We start from the raw sequence: 16,848 nt of genomic DNA, 5'->3' as shown, positions 1-16,848 counted from the left end.
TTATTTATAATGTTAGACTTTTTTATAGGTCAGTAGCAAAATTTATTATGGCCAAGCTTTTGAGAATTTAAAACTATTCATTCTTACTCAAAGAAAGGATTTAAAAGGGATCCATAATCATAAATTATGAATCTCACATGTGATGGATCATAAAAGAAAGGCATCTATTGTTGAAAGCTGGCCAAATAAGAATAAACCTATGATTTAAAAGAACGGATGTACATGAAAATGTGATGGTGTAAAATTACCACACTCCTATTCCACATCTTGTCCTGGAAAGAATGTAGCTCTGATGATGTAATAGACTTTACTTGTTCCTAGTGTATGTTTCCCTATGTGGTGTCACCTGATTTATTATTGATATAGATAATGATCTGTCTGAGACCTAATGAACAGAACAGTTTCCAACATTCCATTGCAGATGAGCAAATAAGAATTTGATTTCTTTTTCTTTCTGATTTGAACTTGCATTATTTTGCAAGGGAGAGTTAGACTTTTCATCTAGGAAAATAGAAGAGTAATATATTCTTATAATTTAGTCTTTTTGTCAGGATTTTAAGTTTGAATATATATATTTTGAGCAGTTAGCTATGGAGACTTAAGCTTCATACATAGAGAATAAGCGGTATGTTTAATAGGTGAAGGTGAGCTATCTTGGTCATCAAAATCTTTTCATGTAGTCTCAGGCCTCAGAAAACCAATTGAAAGTCAGGTGGGGCCAATTTAAGATGAGCTCTCTTTCCAAAGGTTAAATCAAAGAAAGAATTCTTGCCTTGCCTTGGACCAAAAGCAGGAGAAATAAATACAGATTCATAGAGGGCCAAAGAGACTCAGTGAGTCACAAAATTAGGGACTAATTTTCATTTTGGAATGAACAGTTTGCTCTCTTTACTCAACTCCTGACCCAAACTGAGAACAGGCTTTGGGGATGGAGGGTAGTGAGGTTGGTTTGATAGCCAAAACATTTCTGGGAACTGTGGGATCAAGAGGTTCCATAGAAGGAGTCTTGGGAGACTGACAGCCATGGAAGCCCAGAGAATTCAGAAGTCAAGAGGGAGAAGCTGAATTTATGGAGAAGGCAAGAATGAAAACACCTTTACCTCTTTATTTAGATGGTGTTGCAGAGAACACACTGGAGATGTGACTGTGTTCAAGAAACATCAGAATAGTCCTAACGATATAATGGTTATTTCCTTGAGGAAAAAGATGGGCGGGTAGGGTAAGAATTTGTGCTTTTCTGCTGAATATCCTGAATGGTAGGGAAGAGTAACAGAGTTGTGTGTATGTGTGTGTTTGTCTTTCTTTCATTCTTTTTTTTTTGGCAAGTGCCCAGTCCTAACCAATGGACCACCAGGAAATCCCCAGGGTGACAGGGTTTTGACCCGGATTCATTTTTGGCTATAAGCTTTTTCTGCTGAGGAATTTGACTAGAAATTGGCTTTGTTCAAAGGTGATTTTATTTTTACCCCATGAAAATCTGCCCTTAATAACTTTGATTTTCTTCTTTAAAAAAGAGCTTCCTGTTAAGTGTTCTTTAAAGGATGTGGGAAGCCATTTTTAACTATGTAGTCTTCTCAAGAGAGAGATTGTCAGCTCCACCCAGTTTAGAATTTCTGGCAATAAATGCAGGATTTCAAGGGTTTGGGATTTTGTTCGTTTAATAGTGAACACTGAGGAAGTCTGTGTTGCCTAATCCTAAATTTGTTAGATTCAGACCACTCCTTTCCTTTCTAGGGTGAAGAGGAAGAGTGTAGAACATTAGGTCAAATATTTCTTCAGGCTGAAAGAACAATTATATGAAGGGACACTACAGGGAGATATAAAGAATTCTTTATAGAACAAGCTATTGTTTCAAATAGGAGCAGGAACTGAGATCTTCAACCTTCCCCTCACATAGAGGGTCATGTGGCTGTGAGTCAGGGGGTTCATTGCTGCCATATTCTGCCATGAAGAGCAAATTGGTTTTGTGAAGCCCACTTAACCATTCTGAACCTCATTGAATTGGTAATAGAGAATTCAAACAGCATTATCAAAATCTCCCTTTAGCTCTAATTACATTATACTGTATTTCTGTTCTTCCCAAAGGTTAGAGACTACCTGCTCCAGGGAATAGAGCAATGGCCTGGAGTAAACAGATGAATGAGTTACTTGATAAGTGTCCATTTAAGTTTGTTATTTGATATGTGTCTGTTTTAACAGAGTTCAATGTATGGTTCTAATGCCATAGAACTTGAGTGTTGGAAGGTGATCAGAGACCATTTGGTTTCTCCAACCACCATATTGGCAAGAGCTGTGTTATTTGGCTTGCTAATGAAGACAGAGAGGAAGCTCTATTTTACTGTTAAAAGTATTTAACAATCTACTACTGTGGTACCATTGTCCTTTGTCACAAGTACATTCTCAAGACTTCCCTGGTGGTCCAGTGGTTAAGACTCCATGTTTCCAATGCCAGGGGCATGAATTCGATCCCTGCTTGGGGAACTAAGGTTGTATATGCCCTGTGGTGTGGCCAAAATAAATAAGGTCTTCAGCCACTAGGAGTTACAAAAAAAAAAAAAAAGATATATTCACATTTTTTGTTGTGGATGAGCATTTTCTCCGCACTAGGCTGTGAGGTCAGTGAGTGGAACTTGTTAGCAGAGTTTTTATAGCATATGCAGAGAACCTGGTGATCTTAGATGAGTCAGTTGTTTGCCTTCAGAAATCTAGTTTTATAATGGTAGAGACTCACTTTGTTGTGTTAGAAATGAGAAATTATTTTAAGTATGCTATTAACTCTATGTGGGAGACATACAATTTATCCATGCCTTTGGTGAGATGGGCTTCCCTTGTGGCTCAGCTGGTAAAGAATCTGCCTGCAATACGGGAGACCTGGTTCAATCCCTGGTTTGGGAAGATCCCCTGGAGAAGGGAAAGGCTACCCACTCCAGAATTCTGGCCTGGAGAATTCCATGGACTATATAGTCTATGGGGTCTCAAAGAACTGGACACGACTGAGTGACTTTCACTTTCACTTGGTAAGATAACAGAAGATGTTGATGAGCTCTGGATATACTCTTTAGCAATGCACACATACATACAAGGGGATTCCCCGATGGTGCTAGTGGTAAAGAAGCCATCTGCCAATGCAGGGGATCTAAGAGACTTGCAGGTTCAATCCCTGGGTCGGGAACATCATCTGGATGAGGGCATGGCAACCCACTCCAGTATTCTTGTCTGGAGAATCCCATGGACCGAGGAACCTGCTGGGCTACAGTCCATCAGGTTGCCAAGAATCGGATACAACTAAAGTAACTTAACACGCAGGCACATGAATACAAGTATAGGAAAATACTATGCTCTTTATAGGTGTTTTGAACCACAGAACCATCCTGTTGCTCTGTAATGGTTTCTTGATCATGGATTATGAACATTTTGTCTGTGTCATCATTCAATTAAAATCCATCCTGTGCAGGATTTTCATAGTTAAACTGCTACTGCTAAGTCACTTCAGTCGTGTCTGACTCTATGTGACCCCATAGACGGCAGCCCACCAGGCTCCCCCGTCCCTGGGATTCTCCAGGCAAGAACACTGGAGTGGGTTGCCATTTCCTTCTCCAATGCAGGAAAGTGAAAAGTGAAAGTGAAGTCGCTCAGTCGTGTCTGACTCTTTGCGACCCCATGGACTGCAGCCCTCCAGGCTCCTCCATCCATGGGATTTTCCAGGCAAGAGTACTGGAGTGGGGTGCCACTGCCTTCTCCAATAGTTAAACTAGTAAATGATTAATCATAACTTTGATGTATTTATTTCAGAAATAATCAACTGTAGATTTTTCAAGAATCTATTGATAGAACAAGACTGGGAATTTGAGGCCCTGGTTGATTGAGTGAGATTACAAACTGAGAACAAGGTGATAGGAAAATGAACTGCTAAAAGAACAGAAGGAGTGATTATGGTGGCTTAGGTCAAAGGTTTAGGTAGGAAGAACAAAGAATGCATTTAGGAACTAGAGGTCTGCAGAAAGGTGGGGCTGGCTAAGAAAGTACAGAGCAGACCCCCTCTGAATGGCATTTATGAAGCAACCCATTCAATCCACCACCAAAGTGGGGGGAGGGGGGAAACAAGATGAAGTCTCTGTTAAAAAGAATTATAAACTGTGGACAATTTAAAAAATCATATGCCTAAGACTTGCTGGTTTAAGGGAAGAAAAAGTAAAGCTTGGAAATATATCGCCAAATTATTAGTCTTTAACTTGCATGAGTTTTCAGCCTGCAGAGCCAGCATTCATATCTGATTCCTGAAATCCTGAGAGTATATCAGCTTTAGGTGTTAAGATACAGACTCTGGATTTAATTTTTTTTTCCTAGGCTTTTGTTGATGATCCCGTGGAAACAAAAGTGAATTTGCTTGGTTTGGCAGAAATGCAAGAAAGATAAGCTGCTTAGGGGAGAGGGAACCTGTTCCATTCCCTGTCCCAAGGTCTTTTCAAAATGTGTCAACCTGAGAAATTTTCATATGTAATGTCTGAATCTAATTATTTAGTTTGGCTACGAAGCCTCGGTAAAGCATGTTCTAATCGGTTTGATGCTAACATTGTCACAAAGCAACATTAAATCATTTTGAAATGATAATACTTAAGGTTAGTCAATATTTTTGCAGCTGTTTTTCCTTGTCAAATTTGTTTGAAACTAAACCTGAAAAAATTGGTTATGGTAAAAGAAAATAAAGCAAATGATGATGTCCTTTATTTTCCTCATTTAAGTAGAGACAGAAAATGAGATGCAATATCCTAAACATCTTCCTCCTCCCCTTAGTACCACCATAATTCAGGGACTTACCATCTTTTAGAAACTTCTGGATAGTCTCTCTGCCCCCATGTTTCCTGATTCTCATCCATCCTGAACACAGCAGCTAGACTTATTTTTGTAACGCTCAGTTATACTCTTTGTGACTTTCTCTGCATAAAATATTTTATTGGCTTTCAGTTACCTATATAATACCTAACCTCTGCAGCCTGACGGCTTACACCCTGACTACTTTGAGACAGCCTCACTTTTCACTGCCCCTACCTCTTCTCTCTGTTCCAGCATACTGAACTACTGCAGTTCCACACATATTGATTAAGTGCTCAGTTTGTCTCAGCCTCTGAGCTGTGTGCTGGGAGTTCTAAGATAAGTAAGACCTGGTCTTTGACCTGAAGGAACTCATACCCCATAGTAGGAAATGCATTAAACATGCAATATGTAAGCATAATATAAGATGGTATATACCCTGGTACAATACATTTGAGTGGTCCTCTGCTTGGAGTAAATGTTTTTTATATTTTTCCTGTAAAGTTTCTGTCTACCCTTCAGGAATGTTTGTAAATATTACCTCCTTCTGTAAGGTGATACGTAATTAACTACTTGAAAGATTTGTTAACATTTTGTGTATACTTCTATTAGAATTTATTTTGCTTGTACTGTATTGTCTATGCATATCTGTTTGCATATGGATCTGTGAGCCCCTAACAGCGAGGCTCAGCCATCCCACAACCTTGTTTGCATGCTTAATACTTTCTAAGCTTATAAATATTTGTAGACAAAATAGCTTTTTAATGTTATTCCAAAACTATTTTAAAAAACACAGAAATGTGCTAATCTTCATGAGTCAGATTTAATGGAAGATGAGTTGATATTCCTTCATAGAACTTCATAGAACTCATTTGGTCCAAACCAGAGTTTAATATTCAAAGTAACACTATTTATTGAACTTTGCCTATCTTCAAGACATTGTTCTAAGAACTTCATATAAGTTACCTCCTTTAATCATGGGAATTATGAGTTGGGAAATATGACTTCCTTTTAATAGATTTTATAGAGTTTTTAAAAAATCATTATTATAATAGCTAATAGTTACACAGCACTGCCGGGCACTATTCTAATGCTGGTCATATGTTTACTGATTATTCTTCACACTTTAATAATTTATTACATTGTTTCTATCCATCATTATTCCCATTTTATAGATGAGAAAACGACAGCACAGAGAGGTTAACGTTCTTGCCCTAGATCATACAGCCAGAATTGCAAAGTCCAGTAAAATGTAATGGACTTTAATAAGTGACGAGTGATGTTATTTTCTTCTTGTTATTTAATAGTCTAGGGTTGCAGAAAATGAGAAGGCATGATTAGTACTTGGAGTAAAATATATTGAAAAGATTTGGGTTCCTGTAAACTCAGATCTAAATTTAAATTTATTTCCTTTTTTGTTTGTTTTGTTTGGCCATATCACATGGCTTATGGAATCTTAGTTCTCTGACCAGGGATTGAACCCAGGCCCTCAGCAGTGAGGCCCTCATCCTAACCACTAGGATTCAGACCTGAATTTGAATAGAAATTTGTCTATATCACAATCATAACTGAAAGACTTAGGCCTTGTTACAGCCCCAAAATAAATGGAGACTGGGACTGAGGTTATATTGTCAGCTTTGCCACTGTCGTTTTGTGACTTTAGGGCATGTGGCTTCATCTTGATGGAATTAAACACCTTCATTTATAAAATCATGAATTGGCATAAATGAACTTTTAAGGTCCCTTCTCACTTTATAATTCTGATTCCATCACTGGTTCAGGATCACATCTTCAGAATTCATTACTTCTACGTTTACATCTTCCTGTATATGTGAACTTTGTGTGTGCATGCTCAGTCATGTCCAACTCTTTGTGACCATGTGGACTGTAGCCTGTCAGGCTCCCTGTTCATGGAATTCTCCAGGCAATACTACTGGAGTGGGTTGCCATGCCCTCCTCTAGGGCATCTTTCTGACCCCGAGGATCTTTATGACCCAGGGATCGAACCAGTGTCTCCTGCATTTCCTGCATTGCAGGCGGATTCTTTACCACTGAGCCACTGGGAACTAGGCAGTGTGTAATCATCCAAACATGGATATCATAAAAAGTAGAAGGGCAAAAAAAATGGCTGAGATTTATCATATACTTAGTTGGCTGCTTCCTTTGTGCATATTGGTCATTTGATCAGTTTGCAAATCTTACTGTAGCTAGATGCATTAATTTATAACTTAAGAAATCAAACAGGGTTGTGAAAAATTTTGTATTTATTGCTTTTCTTCTAACATGTTTTATATTTATTTTGATGATAATATAAACACATCAATAAAATAGAAGTATAAGTTGAATCTTTCTAAACAAGTGTGTGCTAAAATCTGTCTGTGGTTTGCATATATCTAAATTGGAGTTTTCATAATGTACATATGCATTTATAAAGTGGAATGGTGTGTGTATGGAAGCAAATAAATATTTTGCTTAATAAGAATTTTTTCTTTCTATCCTTTTTATTTTCCCATAGACTTGCTGCTTTCAAATAGCTGTATTCCTTTTTTGGGCTCATCAGAAGGACTGGATTTCCAAACTATTCTGTTAGATGAGGAGAGGGGCAGGCTGCTCCTGGGAGCCAAGGACCACATCTTCTTGCTCAGTCTGGTTGACTTAAACAAAAATTTTAAGAAGGTCAGTTTATTTCTGTCTAGTTGATTGGATGCATTTATTTTCATCTATGCCCCTTTCCTTCTTTTCTGTTTTAAATGATTCAGCATCAAATGCAGTAGGTCTTGTGCATGTCAAAAAAGAACATATTAAAAGAACGTATTAAAAGAAAAGAAAAGAACATATTGCCTCTGATACATATTTCTGGATTTTATGGATTTAAGCACATATGCATGTTTTTTGTTAACAGTGAGTGTAATACTAAAACCTTTGAAAATATGAATGAAAGGTATGAACAGTTAATAAATGGATGCTACAGAAATTCAAAGTTTTAGACTGAAAAACTGGAAATGAGTTATTCATGAAGTATTAATATTTATATCTGTAGCAATTATACATTTTTAATTTTCAGTGAACACATAAGCATACTTTAAAATGATAGTATGACTCTGGTAGCATTTTAAACCACACTGTCTTCTCCACATTCTAATTTTACATTCAAACAGGTTTCTTCTATGATTTCCTCACATTCAGATAGTAAGGATGAACAATGCCTCATTTATGGGCTCATTAACAATCTTACCACTTAAAGAAATATATACTCAAAACTGAAAAGCCATTACTATTGTATCCTACAGTTTCAGCTAGCATTGTGATACACAAAGCAAGGACGGCCACACTGTCATAATTATTATTAACTAGTATTGTAACTTAGTAAATATCAATAGCTATGCAAAAAAAAAAAAATGGATACCAAGACTAGAGGAGTTGAATGACTAATGAGAAGACATATGATCATTCTGCATCTGTAAGGTATATGTGGTTGTTTTTTCTTTCTCTTCTTTTCCATAAGAAATACTATTGCAAAAGAAATACTAGGAACCATTGCAAGGTTTCAGGTCAGTAGTTCCCTACTGTATTCTTGCCTGGAGAAGTCCATGGACAGAGGAGCCTGGTGTGCTACAGTCCATAGGGATGCAAAGAGTTGGACACAACTGAAGTGACTTAGCATGTACACGCTGAGTTAATAGAGACTTCATCCCATTCAGAAAGAGTTATTTGTAGGTCACTCTTGGACTTTGAAGCTTCACATAGCTTTCACCTACAATGACCACTTTAACTTAAACTTCTACTTATGAGGCACTTTTAATAACTAAATATCAGTTGTTCCACTATTTGAATATTATCAGCACCAAGAGTTTTAGTCTACATAGGCAAAATATTTGTCACCATATGCGTTACTATTGCTTAATGAGCACCTGCATTAGAAATATTGTTTCTGCTCTTTTAGTCATTTAAATAGTACATTCTTAAGTAGTACTTCCACACATTTTGAGGCCCACCAAAGGAAAAGGAATATTTTTTTTAATAAATGCTCAGATATGGTAAAGAAATAATCTTTGAATGTCAGTGTATGTGTACCTTTTGTGTAATCTGTGTTTCTAGAAGAATGAGCGCCACAGTATTGCCAGTAGTTCTTGACTTGTGTCAGTCCAAACACACAAACTCATAAGGTTATCTTATTTTTTAAGATGAGTATTATTCTATAACTTAGATATTGTTTATAGTAAGATAAAATAAACAGTTGTGTGGTAGAATTTGAAAAAACTTACCTTTAATTCTGCCATTAAAGCTTCATTCCATTTATTCCTTTTTAAAAAATAGTTATTTATTTATTTGGCTGTCTGGTCTTAGCTGTGGCACATGTAATCTTTAGTTGTGGTGTGTGAACTCTTAGTTGCGACATGTGGGATCTAATTCCCCAACTTTGGGATTGAATCTGGACCTCCTGCATTGATAGCATGGAGTCTTAGCTCCATGCTATGGGAATTCCCTTATATAATAACTGGGAAATCCCCCAGTTCTTCTTAAGGGTGTATTTTTTCCGTTAGGAGTATGAGTACTTAAAAAAATTCCTAGGAGAGGTTATAGATAATATCAACTAGTATCTCAACATCAGTAAATATCTTTATGGCTCTTCTTATGAAAGAGGCCAAAGGAAATCTTCAACTTTGTGGTTTTGCTTTAAAAGACACTACATAGCTAACAAAGCATTTTTCCAAATATGTCTCAGTCTTAGAATAATAACAAAAAGCGATTCATACTTTTAAGGGAATTTGTTCTGGTGCTGTTCTCTGCCTTCAGAGATTGGAAAGGATTGGAAGAATAAGTCCATTTATCTGAACTGAGTGTATTAGATCATTGCTTAAAATAAATTCTGATAGCTAACTTCCTTCTCTGGCTATTTTAAGCAGATCTCTCTTTGGCTATATTCCATGCTTGAAATGTGCTAATATCTAATAAAATAAATGTTTATGAAATATTGATTTCCCTTATGATGTTATTGAAATAAATGGTCATTTGAACATACTATAAAAGTAGGGTCTATACTAGAGACTTTCTGTTTAACTGACATTTATCTTTGTAAAATGAACAATTCATAAAGAGGTTAGGTATGCAAAGGTAAGAATTTATGTTTTTATAGGTATCAACCTTTAAAATTTATATAAATCATGCCAATTCTAAAAGGTTCTTACTCCACAGTAGCAAGTAAGTGTCAAGATGTAGTAGTTGAGCAGTGTTTAGACCTACGTGGTTTGCGTTGGCTCAGTGCCCCTCAGCAAAAATCCAGACTCCTCTGTGGAAGAAACCACACATGCTGGGACTCTGTGGGGCTGAAGGATTTCCTTTGTATTCTTTATAGACTAAAGCAATCTACAACACATAATTGAGCTCTGAGTGACTGGTTGGGAATTTTTTCCTCTGGGAAATTTAAAAAGAAATTGTGTAGAAAGTATCCAGTTGGAGTATCAAAATTTAGGATATCTGTTTATTTGAACTTTTTGTACAAACAAGGCTGTGCCTACTGAAATAACAGCCATTGTCATTTCATATTTGCCACAAGAATTTAGATTGGAATCACTAAAAATAGTAGCAAAAAGTCATTTCATCATAAATATTTAATAATATTCTTCTTATGATCTTAACTCTGTTCAGACTAGATTTTTGAGTCTTATATAATAAATGAGGCAGGTATATGAACGGGGCAGGTATATGATCAATAACCTTTGAGAAAATAGCCATAGAAGGAGAAAGTTGAAATTAGACCTTTCAGGGCATTTCCTCTGTCTAGAAAGTCAAAATTAAATAGACAACTTTTTTTCAAATTCTGACATTTAGATAAGAGGGATAAGCGATCCTTTTTTTTTTTTTTTAATTTCTACAGAGACATAATAGACTTAAAGGCAAGTATAAGCATTACCAGGGACATGATATCCCAGAATTTAAGGAGGCTTTTTCTAGAGTTAATCTGTTGTTGTTTAGTTGCTAAGTTGTGTCTGACTCTTTGCAACCTCATGGACTGTAGCTCACCAGGCTCCTCTGTCCATGGGATTTCCCAGGCAAAGAATACTGGAATGGGTTGCCATTTCCTTCTCTAGAGGATCTTCCCAACCCAGGGATTGAACCCACATCTCCTTCATTGGCAGGTGGCTTCTTTACCATTGAGCCACCAGGAAAGCCTCTAGAGTTGGTCCATTAGTCCTCTATTTAGTTCAGAAATGTGAATTTCTGTGAATTTCTCTCAGAAGGCTTGAGACAGATAATGCACATTGACTTGATATTCCTTTCCCCCAACACTAGATCAAAATGGAGCAATTAGATCCATTCAGAAGGGATCCCATTCCAAGGGCAGAGATCTGGATCTATATTTAATCACTCCCACTAGTTTTGTTGTAAGTTGAATTCCCCCAGAGGCCAAGTGTAAGATGAAGATTAGCTTATAGAGTATTTGCAAGGGAGGGTTTCTTGGGATCAACACACATGAGGGCATCACTTAGGAAGTAGCATTAGACAAAGGGAGAAACAAGCTCTGATGCAGTCTGAACAAAAGCCTCAGCTGACAGACCATGATGATAAGGTAGCAAACATTTCAATATTTTCATCTAGTGTAAGTGATAATATCATTTTTCAGCTTCATTTATCTAGTAAAAGAGAATATCCATTTTTCTCCCTATCACATCCATTCACCATGACCATTTATGTTATCTCTTAGAAAAATAAAAATCTGATCATATTTCTTCTCTGTTTATAGACTTCTGGCAGTTCTCGATTTCCAAGGAACTTGCATAAACTTCAGGATTCTGTTGACTGCTAAGTCCTTCCCATCCATTTCTACCCTGTTTCCAGTCTCCTTTTTACCCACTCTTCCATGTTCCCTCACTAGCATTTTACTTTGTTTGCCTCTTTCTCTTTCTTTTACTCTAACTGCCATGTTAGTTCCTTCCAAAATAATTCAAGTTTTGTACTTTGCTACAATTTCCTGAAATTGCCATTCACTTTCTTGCTCATCTCACTCTTCATTTTTGAAGGCATCTATCTAATTTAACTCTTTTACCGCATCCAGTTCTCCAAGGGTTCCTCATCCTCAGGAGACCTAACTATCTCTGTGTTTACTAGAACATTTTATATATTTGTTGTTGTTCAGTCACTCAATCATGTCCAACTCTTTGCAGCCCCTTGGACTGCAGCATGCCAGGTTTCCCTGTCCTTCACCATCTCCTGGTGCTTGCTCAAACTTATGTCCATTCAGTTGGTGATGCCATCCAACCATCTCATCCTCTATCATCCTCTTCTCCTCTTACCTTCAAATTTTCCCAGCATTAAGGTCTTTTCTAATGAGTTGGCTCTTTGCATCAGGTGGCCAAAGTATTAGAGCTTCAGCATCAGTCCTTCCAATGATGTTTCAGGACTTATTTCCTTAAGGATTGACTGGTTTGATCTCCTTGCACTCCAAGCAACTCTCAAAATACTCCAACACCACAAAAAGCATCTCTTCTTTGGTGCTTAGCCTTCTTTATGTTCCAGCTCTCCCATCCATACATGACTACTGGAAAAACCATAGCTTTGACTATACAGAGGTTTGTCAGCAGTGATGTCTCTGCTTTTAATACACTGTCTAGGTTTGTCATAGCTTTTCTTCCAAGGAGCAAGCATCTTTTAATTTCATGACTGTAGTCGCCATCTATAGTGATTTTGCAGTCCAAGAAAATGAAGTCTGTCATTGTTTCCATTGTTTCCCCATCTATTTGCCATGAAGTGATGAGACCAGATACCATGATCTTAGTTTATCAAACGTTAAGTTTTAAGCCAGCTTTTTAACTCTCTTCTTTCATCTTCATTAAGAGACTCTTTTGTTCCTCTTCACTTTCTGCCATAAGGATGGTGTCATCTCCATATCTGAGGTTATTGATGTTTCTCCCAGCAATCTTGATACCAGCTTATGCTTCATCCAGCCTGGCATGTCCCATGACGTACTCTATATATAATTTAGATAGGCAGGGTGACAGTATACAGCCTTGATGTACTCCTTTCCCAATTTTGAACCAATCTGTTGTTCTATGTCCAGTTCTAACTGTTGGTTTTTTACCTGCATAAAGGTTTTGCAAGAGGCAGGTAGGGTGATATGGTATTCCTATTTCCTTAAAAATTCTCCAAAGTTTGTTGTGATCCACACAGTGTCAAATGTCCTATCTGATAGGGCTATTATCATCCATTTTTATAAATATATCCCCCTTTTAATAATACACTCCTTGAGTGGGGGAACTATTTTACATTCACTTTTGAGTCTCCTTTAAACACTGTACAGTATCTTACCCATCATTTCAGTTCAGTTCAGTTCACTCTCTCCGTCATGTCCGACTCTTTGCGACCCCATGAATCGCAGCATGCCAGGCCTCCCTGTCCATCACCAACTCCTGGAGTTCACTCAGACTCACATCCATCGAGTCAGTGATGCCATCCAACCATCTCATCCTCTTACCCATAAAGAATACTAAATAATGTTTCCTCATTTTTTTTGAGTTGGTAATTTTGTTATCTTCTTTTGAGTGTGAGACCAATATATTACTCTTTAATCAATTAGTGTGCTTTCAGCTTAAAGGCACCTTACTTGAGCTGGTTAAAAAAAAATAAGAAGACTTATTAAACTATAGAATAAGTGTCTAGAGTTTGAGTGGCTATATAAAAGGTAATATCACCTACTTAGCAATAATACGAATGATCTGGTTCTTTCTGTGTTGGCATTATCCTTAGGTTTGTAGAAAGGTGGCTGTAGCAGTTTCATGGGCCACATCCAGACAAGGGAATACAAAAGAATAAAAAACCATTACTTACTATGTCTCATTCCTAGGAGTAAGGAAACCTTTTAAAGAATTCTGCCTTGCATCTCCTTGGCCTAAGCATGTCAATTCTAAATCTTATACTTGAAAGAGGGTTGGGGAAACTATGATTTGCTTACATCAGCCAGCTGCTTTAGATGGAAGACCTGTTCACAAATCGGTCATTTTACAGACATGGAGGAGAAAGCAAGTTATCTGAAAAAAATAATTTTCATAGGGGAATTTTCTTATTATTAACATAGATTTCCATAGGCAAACATGAAAGTTTTCTCAGATAATCAAAGACTGTGTATTTTCTCTTTGGAGGAAGTTATAAAGATTAGCTAGTTCTACAAGGAAATTATCTGGAAGGATTTATTTTTCTTTCAGGAGATATCTTGGAAAATATTCACTGCAAGTAAAAATCCTTGAAATAATTTATTTTTCTCCACACTGTATGGTAAAAAATTAAAAACCTGCTAACCTTTACAAATACTTATCTTGCTTATGTAAGAGTTCATTTGCCTCTATAAAACTTCTCTATGGTTATTTAATCTAAGCTTTTAAAATCTAATCCACTGCAGTTTTTTTTCAAATCTGCTGATATCCTGTTTTTTCCCTACAATATTGTTAACTGTTGTTCGGGTGATACAGTCAGTAGGGATTACATTACAATTTAACTCAGAGAATTAAAGACTATATCATTATTGTGTAGTACTAGATTTTCACATTATACACTAAATATTTAATGTGCAGATAACATATGTTTTTAACAAATCAAGTAAATAGACTTAACTTAAGAATCCTTGGGAATATGACCTAATGGAATTGTATCTAAACTAATTTTGGCTTGAATGATTTGGGGTTGAAACCTATTATATGTATTTGTAGAAGTAAAACTTGGAATAATTTTTAGTAACTGAACTTTGAATAATTTTTTCTTTTGGCCTTCTACCTAAGTCATTTTTTTTTTTTTTTTAATCTTTTTCATAGAAAACTTTGAGTGTCTATTACTGGTGCTAAGAACGTGGTGTGAATACATGCTAAGTTGCTTCCATCGTGTCTGACTCTTTGCGACCCTATGGACTATAACCATAGGATGGGAAAAACATGTTTGAGAAATGGGGTAGAAAAAAATCATTTCTTCCCTCCACATGTAAATTTCTCATGTGTGCATGCTAAGTTGCTTCAGTCATGCCAGACTCTGTGATCCTATGGACTGTAGGCCACCAGGCTCCTCTGTCCACGGGGTTCTCTAGGCAAGAATACTGGAGTGGGTTGCCATGCCCTCTTCCTGGAGGTCTTCCTAACCCAGGAATCAAACTTTCCTCTCTTAACATATGCATTGGCAGCTGCGTTCTTTACCTCTAGCGCCACCTGTGGCCTCAGTTAAACTAAATTTCTCTGCCCTAACCCTTAACCTATCCCATCTCTAGAGTCAGAGGAATTTTAATATAGTCCTTGAAAAAGGTGGTCAACTGCAGACAGACATTTATATCCATTTATCATTCATTTATAAGTGATGCATGAGAAACCTGTTCAGGGTAGACATCATAATAATGAAAGTGTTTGACAGTTGTACTGTATGGTTTAAGGACCTGTGGCTTCTAAACAAATTATCCTAAATTATACAGTATCTGTCACTTTGACTACAAATGAATATTTTCCACCTCAGCCAGCCTTAAGTAGTTCTAGCAATAATTCATGTAAAATCCAGAGCTCTCTCTATTGTAAACTTTAGCAATAATATATACAAGCTAAAAGTCTCTCACTCTCTCTTCTCACTCTTTCTTTTTAATGGAATCATGGTTGACAGTTAAAAAAAAAAAATCCAATACTCTGTTTGGTTATGTTATTTAGTTGGCTTCTTGACTTAATAAATTATTGGGATCCTTCTATCTGAAAATGTAACTCATTTTGGAAGCAGTTCAAACCATGCTTGGGTGGAGTTAGTCTCTAAACCAGGATGTAAGCAGAAAGGTCACAAAGGGAATGATTTATTAAACTAAGTACTGCCTTTATATCTAATGAAGCATTTTTTTCTTGGTTTTCTTTTGTTTTCTCTCTTTTTTTTCAAGTAGGCTATAGAGGCCAATGAATAGACCAATGAGAAACAAGCTTACTCTGAAACTACAGTTATCATTTATTTCACCTGCTAATCTAACAACAACTTTTATGTCAACTCATGGAGCGTAATAATAAGCAACTTTATGTTACCTTCCATTTCAATCTACTCTGTGGGACTCTGTTTTCTCCCTGGACCTGTCTGACTTCAGCAGACCCCATTGCTTTCCAGGTCACTCTTGGGTAGTCCACAATTGTTACCCAGCAGTTAAAAGGTCCATTCTCATATAACAGAGCATTCAACCTCATTTAAAATTCTCCCTGTTTGGGCATGCCATGGGAGGGAGGGCAGGCTCTCAAGTAGGGAGAAATTTAGAGGCTTCTTCACTCCTGACTCTACTTAACACCCCTCCTCTTTTGTGAGCTGTTACACTCAGTGTCTGACCCTCTAGTGTCATATTAGAAGGAGGGGAGAGGAAAGGGGTTCAGGGAAGTACCTTTTGCCATCACCAGAGAGACCTCACTTCTCATCTGTCTGGCCTTGTCAGACGTTAAAGGGTGACTTTTCTTTCATAAGCACCATTGTGAGTTTCTGGAGTTTCTTCTCTTGCAGTTCTCTGGATAAAAGTGACTGTACTTCTGTTCTAACCAGTGTGTCCTGATTCTGTATCCTGAAGCAGGTTGCAGTTCCATCAAGTGTTAACTTCTAAAGTCTTTTCAATCTATAGTCTTGAATAGGATCAAGGGGACCTCATGCCCTCCCATTTTTGCATAAGCATGGCTCCCACCTGTCCCCTAGGAAACTGTCATGTGTATTTTCCTGGACACACTCTGGAATTTCAGGTTGATATCAGTATGGCCCCTGAGCCTGGCCTCTGCTTCTGCTGCAACCTATCAGTCTCTCTCATTCTTTACACATTCATCCATAATGTTCCACAGCAGTGTGTTTAACAGCTAGTGGATCTTCAGTCATGTTTGACTCTTTGTGACCCTATGGACTGTAACCTGCCAGTCTCTTCTGTCCATGGGATTCTTCAGGCAAGAATACTGGAGTGGCTTGCCATTTCCTCCTCCAGGGGGTCTTCCAGACCCAAGGATTGAACCTGTGTCTCTTATGTCTCCTGCATTGACTGGTGGATTCTGTACCATTAGTGCCACCTGG

At 37.3% G+C, this 16,848-nt stretch overlaps 1 protein-coding gene across 1 annotated transcript in view; it reads left to right on the top strand.

Annotated features, from left to right (window-relative positions):
- The window catches only part of SEMA3D (semaphorin 3D), a 230,541-nt gene that overhangs the window by 100,549 nt on the left and 113,144 nt on the right, over positions 1–16,848 (top strand). Inside the window, exon 4 of the mRNA XM_027539842.1 lies at positions 7,328–7,488. Coding sequence (XP_027395643.1) covers positions 7,328–7,488 — 161 coding nt within the window. The remainder of the gene's footprint in view (positions 1–7,327; positions 7,489–16,848) is intronic.

The sequence above is a fragment of the Bos indicus x Bos taurus genome, chromosome 4 (assembly GCF_003369695.1).
Source record: "Bos indicus x Bos taurus breed Angus x Brahman F1 hybrid chromosome 4, Bos_hybrid_MaternalHap_v2.0, whole genome shotgun sequence".
Taxonomy (NCBI): Eukaryota; Metazoa; Chordata; class Mammalia; order Artiodactyla; family Bovidae; genus Bos; species Bos indicus x Bos taurus.
Note: the sequence above shows the minus strand (reverse complement) of the source record. Positions and strands in the feature narration are given on the sequence as shown.